This window comes from Pan paniscus, chromosome 10 (assembly GCF_029289425.2).
Source record: "Pan paniscus chromosome 10, NHGRI_mPanPan1-v2.0_pri, whole genome shotgun sequence".
Classification (NCBI taxonomy): Eukaryota; Metazoa; Chordata; class Mammalia; order Primates; family Hominidae; genus Pan; species Pan paniscus.
This window is the reverse complement of record NC_073259.2, coordinates 27,827,501-27,840,613: the sequence shown is the minus strand read 5'-3', so window position 1 is coordinate 27,840,613 and position 13,113 is coordinate 27,827,501. Positions and strand designations below refer to the sequence as shown.

At 38.6% G+C, this 13,113-nt stretch overlaps 1 protein-coding gene across 14 annotated transcripts in view; it reads right to left on the bottom strand.

Moving 5' to 3' along the window:
- Positions 1-13,113, bottom strand: part of GRIP1 (glutamate receptor interacting protein 1) — a 726,419-nt gene that overhangs the window by 171,866 nt on the left and 541,440 nt on the right. For all 14 annotated transcript variants that reach the window (XM_057299399.2, XM_057299402.2, XM_034935486.3 and 11 more), the window contains 2 exons: positions 2,778-2,853; positions 496-641 (listed from right to left, as the gene is read on the bottom strand). In XM_057299399.2, the coding sequence (XP_057155382.1) occupies positions 496-641; positions 2,778-2,853 (222 nt within the window). The remainder of the gene's footprint in view (positions 1-495; positions 642-2,777; positions 2,854-13,113) is intronic.

Genomic DNA, 13,113 nt, shown 5'->3' with positions numbered 1-13,113 from the left:
TTTTAATCAATGATACTACATCTCCTTTATTTTTCTTATCCCTAAATCTGATTGTGAAATAAATGGTCGTTTCTATTATTTTGATTAGCTGGCTTTGTACTGTGAAGTTACAAGAAGGAAAGGAATCACCTACTGCTGTCAGTCTCTATGTAATAATAATAAAAAAATGTACCAGTCCTTAAGTTAATAATACTATTTTTGTGATTTGGAGGGGAAAAAACACTTTGCTGCCAAAGGGTAACCACATAGAAGAGCTGATTGCTAGGTGAAACACTGACAGAATGAGACTTTGTTATGGAACCTATTGACATGAGAACTCTACATCACTGTAAAGTACAGCCACTCACATCTTCCTGAACTCAAACAGAGTAAAATGATATAGTATTTATGAATTCTGTCTGCTCCAGGAGGGCACGACAATACATACTTAATCCAATGTGGTTTATCAGGGACGTTCTGGTGCTTAGAGATCACACCCTCAGGACTCCAACTTACCCATTACTGAGACATCATATTCTATCAGCAGTGTTGCTTCTTGTCCACATTGTTTAAGAATACTCATGGCTTCAGCATGCGTAGTTCCAAGAAGCCGAATTCCATCCACACTGAGCAACCTGTCACCGGGTTTGATCGTGCCCTCTCTGAAGGGAGAATAAAGGAATAGTCTTGATTAATTTAGCATAATGGAGCTTAGTATTAATAGTCACTTTAGCCAAATTCATTTTGTCACACATATTCTGCCATCCATCTCATTTGCATTCTTTTTAAGCATCAAATGTGACAGTAAGAGTATAAAGAAGTAACCCTGAACAGAAGATTGCTGTAATATGAAAATTAGTAATGAGAAAATAACTACACATTAGCAAAAAAACCTACTTACCCACAGGTAATTCTTGGAGTACCAAAGTAAGAAGGGCACATTTTCCCTTTTGCTAGGTTTTTGCCTGAATGTCTAAAATGGATTTATTGGAGGCCAGAAAATACTATTCACCTATTTTCCCAAAGTCAGGTAAGCAGAAAAGCCTGCGAATTTCATTCAAATCATTACTAGTGAATCCAAGCAGGATAGGAACTGCTGGTGAGAAATTTCCCTTGTCTATAAATTTCCCTACTGATTTATAAGGCCATTTGGCAATAATTAAATTGATTCAATCTCACATTCCCTGGAAGAGGAAGGCAAATGCTATCCTCCCTGCTGTGACCACAGACACTCAAGGCATTGAGAGATGACTCAGGACTTCAGTGACACCACAAAAGTACAGCCAGGGTGGCCCCCAGATAACACTCCCTGCCTCAGGAGGGGCACAAAAATGAGAAAATCAAATGGTGGGATTATATGTTTAGGATTTGGAAAGAATAATAATGACCTTTGAAATAAAAATCTTTTACCTAGTTCACTCTCAAAGCCTTTTGGCTCCAATTTTTTTCTTAAATTCTCAGATTTCTTTGAGTTCTAAATTAATTTGGTAATACAAGTATGCCACTCACAAGCTCATAGCCTATGTTTTGACATTTCTGTCAACTCCAACTCTAAATGTTAATAAGAAATGAAAACATTCTAATTTGCTTCAGGAAGAGTGATTCACTAGACACATGAGAAGGGAAAAGGGGAAACACTTGGACATTTTGTTACCCGCTGCAAAAGCAAATATACGTCAGCACAAGTAAGAAACCAGTGTTTTCCTATTTTCTGATTTTATATGAAATATCACTTTCTTAAAAGTGAGCTAATCATATGAGTTTCAAAGGAAAAGAAGCCTGAATTCCTCCCTCAGTTCTTTGACTTACTCACTGCCATACTGGCAGTTCTGTCATCTGTAAATGTGGATACAAAGACCTCATGTAGAGGGTGGTTGTAAGGATAAAATAAGATAATGTCCACCAAGCCGTCAGAACAGTCCCTAGCACATAGTAAATGCTTAATAAATAATGGTTATTATTATTATCTCTATCTCTTAACAAAGGTTTTTAAGTTTATCCTGGTCTGAAACAGAGAGACAGGAGGAATCAGTGCATTTTCCTCCTCCCCTTCAACAATCTCTAATGGCAGCAGTTGTGTTCCCCCATCATTATAGAGTCAACTTTTGCTGTGGGAAACTAACACAGAGATGAGTATCTCCAGAGACACCTAAGTTGTGAGTTTACTCGGGGCCCTAATTATAACAGGAAAGTTGAAGGCATTTGCCCTTCACATATTCAAATTAACAAGGAAGAGAAATGCAAAGAAAACTCTAGAGACTAATGAAATGTCTTCCATTTTATGGAAAGTCACTTCCATTCTGACCTACACAGTCACTATCAAAAAATAACACTAATAATAAGAATGTTGAGAATGGTAAGAATCTCACCACCACCACCTATCTGTCCAGGCTGGGAGATTAGCAACAGGCGAAGATGCATTTCCAGCATCTGCCTAAATGCTGAGTTCTGTAAGTACCTCCCCTGTGCCATGCCCCCTGCAAGGCATTATATATCTCCAATCTTTGATAAAACTGAACAGCTCTGAAAGGTGGTATTATTACCTACATTTCCAATGGTGGTGGAAATTGAGCTCAGTATTAAGTCACTTGACAAAGATATAGTGTAGTAAGTATAGAATCTAGAGGCAAACCTTTTTTTTTCTGATTCCATAGTTCAGACTCTCAGTTTTCACATTGTAACATGTTTGCTTAATAGCTACATTTTACTGTAAAATTTCTAATTTATCAACTTCTATGTTAAAGTCCCCAGCTTTACTTATTCTATTTTGGATAGTGACACAGAAAGATAAAGTTTACCTGTCAGCAGGCCCTCCAGGACGAACACATGTTATCACAACTGGACGAGATTTATTTCTATCATCATGTGCTCCCCCTAGCAAAGAAAAGGAATAGAGCTTAAAACTGCTTTCATTGTTGACATTTAAAAAAATCACCTACAAGATATCAGCTGAGAAATGTCCTACTTGATGTACGGAGGAAAATATGTAAAATTTTCCTTGAGGCATACAAAAGCCTTAAAGGTCTTGCTCATTTTATATAGAATATATTTTTGAAGTCAACATTTCTCCATCTTTCAATAAATATATGGCTGTAACCAGGTAATATATAAAGTATTTAACAACTGGTATGGCAAGAGAATCAACTGATTATATCAAGTACTGGCCCAATTTGAACAGCTGTCAGTTGTACAGTACAGATGTGTATATCTGTGCCAATCAAACTGATCTAAAATACTGGTCAGTAGGTCTACAACCTAACATAAAGGAAACAAAAACCAAAGTAAAAGAAAAATCCTAGTATTAAAAAAGAAAGCAAAAAAAAAAAAAAAAAAAAAATTCAAGTGACCAAGTGGCTTTCATTAAAAGTGAGATGTTCAAAAATTTGGGGCAAATTTTTCAGACTGTGTCAAGCCAGCTGCAATCCTTGAATGGGAATTTTAATTTTCTGTTAGAAAAACTTCTCCACAAGAATTCATAGAAACATAGATGTTTCAAGATGGAAGGTAATTTATTGTAAATTCTTTTTAATCCATGACCCTTTTGTACAATTTCCTTAATCTGTGCTCCCCCAGCGTCTGCATGAAATGCACGGGTGCTGGCCTACTTACTAGATGTGAGGCTGCTCACTCCACATTTGGACACCAAGGAGTGTTAGAAAGTTCTTCCTAATATTTAACTGATATCTCTTTTCCTTTAACTTTCATCCACTGGTCTTTGTTCTATGATCCAGAGCAGTAAAATAAAAATGTATGCTCTCTTTTACAAAAATGCTTTTCCGAAAGTTGAAAACAGAGATTATATGCTGGCTAAATCTTACCTTCTTAATGTTGAACAATGCCAGTTTCCTTATCTATTCTTTATGTGACCTGATTTCTTTGCACATCACCATCCTGACTGTCCATCTGGGAGTTTTCTAGTTTGCCAATATCTGATAAATATAAACCTATTGTCAATTATTGCTCCCTTAATGTTTGCCTGTAGAACAGATGGACATTTCCCAAACCTGGCATAGGCCGAAAGGTCAACTTATAGAAAATAGCCTAAGAGAAAAATTAAAAGGCATTCACAGTTCCTTAGGAAGGCAAATGCTTCTTTTGTGCTCACTTCTACGACAAGTGATTTGTTTAGTGTGATTGATTGGTAAAAGCTCTCATTCAGTATTTTATTCTTGCATTGTGTTTAGCTTCTTTAGAAATTCCTCTTTAAAATAAGAAATTCACCACTTTCTCAGAAAAAAATTTTAAAATGAAAATTTTAAAGGTTACCACAAATGCTTGCCCATATTTATGTAAATACTGTTACATAATTTCTCTTTTGCAAGGTGATCATAAAGGATAGGTTTGCTTTTCCCGAAAGGAAAACTGATTGAGAAAAGGATGGGGGTCAAAGATAGCAAGAAATCGTTCCATAATTTTGGTTTGTATTTACAAATTTCAATATGTAATATCGAATGCTTGTTAAAGTGTGAGGTAGTTCTATATTTCTTGATATGTGGCATTTTACTGTTATTTGTAATGAATCAAGTTCCCTGTGTGACTTACTTAGGTTCTGGAAGTTTGCAGCAGCAAGGCCAAACAGGAACCACTCAGAGACCAGTGATATTCTCAATCCTGGTGTACATTAGTATCAACTGGGATGCTTTTTGAAAATATCAATGCCAGGGCCACAGTGCAGACCAAATCTGAATATCAAGCAGCATATGTTAAATGACTAGGCCCACCTACAATTTTACATTTGAGAATTACTAGAGAAGGTTTCCTTGTCTAAAGTGTAAAGCAACTTCATGGCAGAGTGCCTTTCCTGCCAGTCCAACTCATCTCTTCTGGCTTGCTTGGATTAACTGAAATTTAACACTCCAAGGTTTAGGCCAGAAGATCATTTTTATTCTATGGATGCAAGCTTCTATTGTTTAGGGAATAAAGGTTTTAGAACCTGTGACTTATAGCATTAGAAATATAATTCCATTCATCAGCTAAAAGCTTAATGTTGCAAGTTCCATTCTATTAGGTTAAGAAGAACTTCTCCCATACTAAACAGATATGCTCCATCTGCAATATCTTCTCCTCTTTCCTGACTGTCCTAGTATTTTCTATTGATCTAAGTTTAGCTCAACTCCCATCTATGCCAAAATATCTTATCTGCCATACTAATATTTACTCACAGCACTTTCTCATTCTGATTACCCAGTGATTCTTAAGTGATGGGTAGTGACCACCTTTTGAACAGGGAAAATCCTCCAGGTGGACCTCTAACTAATCTAAAAACAGAAATCCTATATTTGATTCTCATTGAGAAATTATTCAAAACTCCAAAAACTTTTATGTTCAACCAACATATTAAGGGAGTTATTAAGGCCTATAAAAATGCGGTCCTCATAAACTAATACTGGCTTATTGTAACTTAAGTTTTTTAAAATCAGTATAATACTATGAAGTCTGATGTTCACACAAATCTAGGCAACATTCAATCATTCACTTATTAAGTACCTCCACATACCAGGCAGTATTCTAAGCTCACATTATAAAACTCCTGGATACACACACAGATAGTTGAAATTCCTGCAAACTGTGGGAAGGGTGTTTTACTAACATTACATCATCAGTTGTCTTGAGGTGGTTGCGCATTTCAGTTGCTTCTATTCTGTTTATTTCTTAATAATAAATTACTCTTGGTTTAGCTCTTTCATTAGTAATTTGATTCGCTATTGACTAACCATACAGTCACTATCAATGAATATCTGCAACAGCAGTATTTTTTGGTATAGTGTTTCAATAATTAGGCTATGTATGCATGTGATTCAAGAACCTTCTCATTCAGATCTGTATTGCAAAACAGATTTGTATATATCACCCTTCAGCCAAAAATTACTTGTACAGTGACTTTTCACTATATTCATCTAGTTATTTTAAACAGAAATTTAGGAATGGTTAGGGTAAATGATCTTGGGCTCTGTTGCTCCACCTAAAAATAGGCCTTGGTCAGAAAAATGTAATAACTATAAGTCTAAACCTCTCAATGAGTTCCTAGTTCCACATCCTCTCTACTACTCACTTGAGCACTCTATCAACTTTTGTCTTAAATTCACTGGACCGTAATTCCTTGTAGATCAAGGTCTTGTCTTATGACTCCATAGTACTTCTTTCCATGCTGACATGTTGACATGTGCTTAATAAACATTTGATTGATTGATTTGTTAAGTGACTGGCACAAAATGAAAGCTACTATTTAAAACTCAATCACTTAAGACAAATCCAAATCTGTACAAGTTTATCCACATCTCTTTTATTCTTTGATGCATACATATTTATTAAGATGTTTAATTTTAATTAATGTTTTAATAATTTTGATAGAATTTTTACTCTGGTGAAGTATAAAATCTTATAGGTGAAGACAAAAACAATCAAGAAATGTGAACTGTTAAAACATTCCTGGTGGAGCCAAGATGGCCAAATAGGAACAGCTCCGGTCTACAGCTCCCAGTGTGAGTGACGCAGAAGACGGGTGATTTCTGCATTTCCATATGAGGTACCAGGTTCATCTCACTAGGGAGTGCCAGAGAGTGGGTGCAGGACAGTGGGTGCAGTGCACCGGGCGCGAGCCAAAGCAGGGCGAGGCATTGCCTCACTCGGGAAGCGCAAGGGGTCAGGGAGTTCCCTTTCCTAGTCAAAGAAAGGGGAGACAGACGGCACCTGGAAAATCGGGTCACTCCCACCCTAATACCGAGCTTTTCCAAAGGGCTTAAAAAACGGCACACCAGGAGATTATATCCTGTACCTGGCTTGGAGGGTCCTACGCCCATGGAGTCTCGCTGATTGCTAGCACAGCAGTCTGAGATCAAACTGCAAGGCAGCAGCAAGGCTAGGGGAGGGGCGCCTGCCATTGCCCAGGATTGATTAGGTAAACAAAGCAGCTGGGAAGCTTAAACTGGGCGGAGCCCACCACAGCTCAAGGAGGCCTGCCTGCATCTGTAGGATCCACCTCTGGGGGCAGGGCACAGACAAACAAAAAGGCAGCAGTAACTCTGCAGACATAAATGTCCCTGTCTGACAGTTTTGAAGAGAGCAGTGGTTCTCCCAGCATGCAGCTGTAGATCTGAGAATGGGCAGACTGCCTCCTCAAGTGGGTCCCTGACCCCCGAGCAGACTAACTGGGAGGCACTCCCAAATAGGGGCAGACTGACACCTCACACGGCCAGGTACTCCTCTTAGACAAAACTTCCAGAGGAACGATCAGGCGGCAGCATTTGCAGATCACCAATATCCACTGTTCTACAGCCACTGCTGTTCTACAGCCACTGCTGTTCTGCAGCCACCGCTGCTGATACCCAGGCAAACAGGGTCTGGAGTGGACCTCCAGCAAACTCCAACAGACCTGCAGCTGAGGGTCCTGTCTGTTAGAAGGAAAACTAACAAACAGAAAGGACATCCACACCAAAAACCCATCTGTACGTCACCATCATCAAAGACCAAAAGTAGATAAAACCACAAAGATGGGGAAAAAACAGAGCAGAAAAACTGGAAACTCTAAAAAGCAGAGTGCCTCTCCTCCTCCAAAGGAACGCAGCTCCTCACCAGCAATGGAACAAAGCTGGATGGAGAAAGACAAGTTGAGAGAAGAAGACTTCAGACGATCAAACTACTCTGAACTACAGGAGGAAATTCAAACCAATGGCAAAGAAGTTAAAAACTTTGAAAAAAAATTAGACGAATGGATACCTAGAATAATCAATGCAGAGAAGTCCTTAAAGGAGCTGATGGAGCTGAAAGCCAAGGCTCGAGAACTACGTGAAAACTGCAGAAGCCTCAGGAGCCGATGCGATCAACTGGAAGAAAGAGTATCAGTGATGGAAGATGAAATGAATGAAATGAAGCAAGAAGGGAAACTTAGAGAAAAAAGAATAAAAAGAAACGAACAAAGCCTCCAAGAAATATGGGACTATGTGAAAAGACCAAATCTACGTCTCACTGGTGTACCTGAAAGTGACGGGGAGAATGGAACCAAGTTGGAAAACACTCTGCAGGATATTATCCAGGAGAACTTCCCCAATCTAGCAAGGCAGGCCAACATTCAGATTCAGGAAATACAGAGAACGCCACAAAGATACTCCTCGAGAAGAGCAACTTCAAGACACACAATTGTCAGATTCACCAGAGTTGAAATGAAGGAAAAAATGTTAAAGGCAGCCAGAGAGAAAGGTCGCGTTACCCACAAAGGGAAGCCCATCAGACTAACAGCAGATCTCTCGGCAGAAACTCTACAAGCCAGAAGAGAGTGGGGGCCAATATTCAACATTCTTAAAGAAAAGAATTTTCAACCCAGAATTTCATATCCAGCCAAACTAAGCTTCATAAGTGAAGGAGAAATAAAATACTTTACAGACAAGCAAATGCTGAGAGATTTTGTCACCACCAGGCCTGCCCTAAAAGAGCACCTGAAGGAAGCACTAAACATGGAAAGGAACAACTGGTACCAGCCACTGCAAAAACATGCCAAAATGTAAAGACCATCAAGGCTAGGAAGAAACTGCATCAACTAACAAGCAAAATAACCAGCTAACATCATAATGACAGGACCAAATTCACACATAACAATATTAACTTTAAATGTAAATGGGCTAAATGCTCCAATTAGAAGACACAGACTGGCAAATTGGCTAAAGAGTCAAGACCCATCAGTGTGCTGTATTCAGGAAACCCATCTCACATGCAGAGACACACATAGGCTCAAAATAAAGGGATAGAGGAAGATCTACCAAGCAAATGGAAAACAAAAAAAGGCAGGGGTTGCAATCCTAGTCTCTGATAAAACAGACTTTAAACCAACAAAGATCAAAAGAGACAAAGAAGGCCATTACATAATGGTAAAGGGATCAACTCAACAAGAAGAGCTAACTATCCTAAATATATATGCACCCAATACAGGAGCACCCAGATTCATAAAGCAAGTCCTGAGTGACCTACAAAGAGACTTAGACACCCACATAATAATAATGGGAGACTTAACACCCCACTGTCAACATTAGACAGATCAACGAGACAGAAAGTTAACAAGGATACCCAGGAATTGAACTCAGCTCTGCACCAAGTGGACCTAATAGACATCTCCAGAACTCTCCACCCCAAATCAACAGAATATACATTTTTTTCAGCACCACACTGCACCTATTCCAAAATTGACCACATAGTTGGAAGTAAAGCACCCCTCAGCAAATGTAAAATTACATAAATTATAACAAACTGTCCCTCAGACTACAGTGCAATCAAACTAGAACTCAGGATTAAGAAACTCACTCAAAACTGCTCAACTACATGGTAACTGAACAACCTGCTCCTGAATGACTACTGGGTACATAACGAAATGAAGGCAGAAACAAAGATGTTATTTGAAACCAATGAGAACAAAGACACAACATACCAGAATCTCTGGGACACATTCAAAGCAGTGTGTAGAGGGAAATTTATAGCACTAAATGCCCACAAGAGAAAGCAGGAAAGATCCAAAATTGACACCCTCACATCACAATGAAAAGAACTAGAAAAGCAAGAGCAAACACATTCAAAAGCTAGCAGAAGGCAAGAAATAACTAAAATCAGAGCAGAACTGAAGGAAATAGAGACACAAAAAACCCTTCAAAAAATTAATGAATCCAGGAGCTGGTTTTTTGAAAAGATCAACAAAATTGATAGACCGCTAGCAAGACTAACAAAGAAGAACAGAAAGAAGAATCAAATAGACGCAATAAAAAATGATAAAGGGGATATCACCACCGATCCCACAGAAATACAAACTACCATCAGAGAATACTACAAACACCTCTACGCAAATAAACTAGAAAATCTAGAAGAAATGGGTAAGTTCCTCAACATATGCACCCTCCCAAGACTAAACCAGGAAGAAGTTGAATCTCTGAATAGACCAATAACAGGAGCTGAAATTAAGGCAATAATTAATAGCTTACCAACCAAAAAAGGTCCAGGACCAGATGGATTCACAGCCCAATTCTACCAGAGGTACAAGGAGGAGCTGGTACCATTCCTTCTGAAACTATTCCAATGAATAGAAAAAGAGGGAATCCTCCCTAACTCATTTTATGAGGTTTGCATCATCCTGATACCAAAGCCTGGCAGAGACATAACCAAAAAAGAGAATTTTAGACCAATATCCCTGATGAACATCGATGCCAAAATCTTCAATAAAATACTGGCAAACCGAATCCAACAGCACATCAAAAAGCTTATCCACCATGATCAAGTGGGCTTCATCCCTGGGACGCAAGGCTGGTTCAATATATGCAAATCAATAAATGTAACCCAGCGTATAAACAGAACCAAAGACAAAAACCACATGATTATCTCAATAGATGCAGAAAAGGCCTTTGACAAAATTCAACAACCCTTCATGCTAAAAACTCTCAATAAATTATATATTGATGGGACGTATCTCAAAATAATAAGAGCTATCTATGACAAACCCACAGCCAATATCATACTGAATTGGCAAAAACTGGAAGCATTCCCTTTGAAAACTGGTACAAGACAGGGATGCCTTCTCTCACCACTCCTATTCAACATAGTGTTGGAAGTTCTGGCCAGGGCAATTAGGCAGGAGAAGGAAATAAAGGGGATTCAATTAGGAAAAGAGGAAGTCAAATTGTCCCTGTTTGCAGATGACATGATTGTATATCTAGAAAACCCGATAGTCTGAGCTCAAAATCTCCTTAAGCTGATAAGCAACTTCAGCAAAGTCTCAGGATACAAAATCAATGTACAAAAATCACAAGCATTCTTATACTCCAATAACAGACAAACAGAGAGCCAAATGATGAGTGAACTCCCATTCACAATTGCTTCAAAGAGAATAAAATACCTAGGAATCCAACTTACAAGGGATGTGAAGGACCTCTTCAAGGAGAACTACAAACCACTGCTCAATGAAATAAAAGAAGATACAAACAAATGGAAGAACATTCCATGCTCATCGATAAGAAGAATCAATATCATGAAAATGGCCATACCGCCCAAGGTAATTTATAGATTCAATGCCATCCCCATCAAGCTACCAATGACTTTCTTCACAGAATTGGAAAAAGCTACTTTAAAGTTCATATGGAACCTAAAAAGAGCCTGCATTGCCAAGTCAATCCTAAGCCAAAAGAACAAAGCTGGAGGCATCACGCTACCTGACTTCAAACTATACTACAAGGCTACAGTAACCAAAACAGCATGGTACTGGTACAAAAACACAGATATAGATCAATGGAACAGAACAGAGCCCTCAGAAATAATGCCGTATATCTACATCCATCTGATCTTTGACAAACCTGAAAAAAACAAGAAATGGGGAAAGGATTCCCTATTTAATAAATGGTGCTGGGAAAACTGGCTAGCCATATGTAGAAAGCTGAAACTGGATCCCTTCCTTACACCTTATACAAAAATTAATTCAAGATGGATTAAAGACTTAAATGTTAGACCTAAAACCATAAAAACCCTAGAAGAAAACCTAGGCAATACCATTCAGGACATAGGCATGGGCAAGTACTTCATGTCTAAAACACCAAAAGCAATGGCAACAAAAGCCAAAATTGACAAATGGGATCTAATTTAACTAAAGAGCTTCTGCACAGCAAAAGAAACTGCCATCAGAGTGAACCAGCAACCTACAGAATGGGAGAGAATTTTTGCAATCTACTCATCTGACAAAGAGCTAATATCCAGAATCTACAATGAACTCAAACAAATTTACAAGAAAAAAACAACCCCATCAAAAAGTGGGTGAAGGATATGAACAGACACTTCTCAAAAGAAGACATTTATGCAGCCAAAAAACACATGAAGAAATGTTCATCATCACTTGCCATCAGAGAAATGCAAATCAAAACCAGAAGGAGATACCATCTCATACCAGTTAGAATGGCGATCATTAAAAAGTCAGGAAACAACAGGTGCTGGAGAGGATGTGGAGAAATAGGAACATTTTTACACTGTTGGTGGGACTGTAAACTAGTTCAACCATTGTGGAAGTCAGTGTGGCGATTCTTCAGGGACCTAGAACTAGAAATACCATTTGACCCAGCCATCCCATACTGGGTATATACCCAAAGGATTATAAATCATGCTGCTATAAAGACACATGCACACGTATGTTTATTGTGGCACTATTCACGATAGCAAAGACTTGGAACCAACCCAAATGTCCAACAATGATAGACTGGATTAAGAAAATGTGGCACATATATACCATGGAATACTATGCAGCCATAAAAAATGATGAGTTCATGTCCTTTGTAGGGACATGGATGAAACTGGAAACCATCATTCTCAGCAAACTATCGCAAGGACAAAAAACCAAATACTGCATGTTCTCACTCATAGGTGGGAATTGAACAATGAGAACACATGGACACAGGAAGGGGAACATCACACTCCGGGGACTGTTGTGGGGTTGGGGGAGGAGGGAGGGATAGCATTAGGCGAGATAGCTAATGTTAAATGACGAGTTAATGGGTGCAGCACACCAACATGGCACATGTATACATATGTAAGAAACCTGCACATTGTGCACATGTACCCTAAAACTTAAAATATAATAATAACAAAATTAAAAAAAAATTCCTGATAGTGGAAAACCAAATACTGCATGTTCTCACTTATAAGTGGGTGCTAAGCATTGAGTACACATGGACACAAAGAAGGGAACAACAGACACTGGGGCCTATTTGAGGGTGGATGGTGGAGGGTGGGAGGAGGAGGAGGAGGGTGAGGATCGAAAAGCTGATTGAGTATGATGATGATTACTTGGATGACAAAATTATCTGTACCCCAAGCCCCCATGACATGCAATTCCCCCATGTAACAAACCTGAACATGTACCCCTTGAACCTAAGATAGAAGTTGGAAAGAAAAAAAATCCCTGATGTTTATATAGCTCCCTATTGAAGCTCTTTGTCACACTATGAGTTGAGAGTTGTTAATGTAGGCATAGTCTTTAAGGAATAAAATTACTAATGAGAAAATATAATGCAAGATAGAATTATACTTTAGAATTAGTAGGTTTTTTTTCTTTTTTCTTTTTTTTTTTTGAGATGGAGTCTGGCTCTGTCACCCAGGCTGGAGTGCAGTGGCACGATCTGG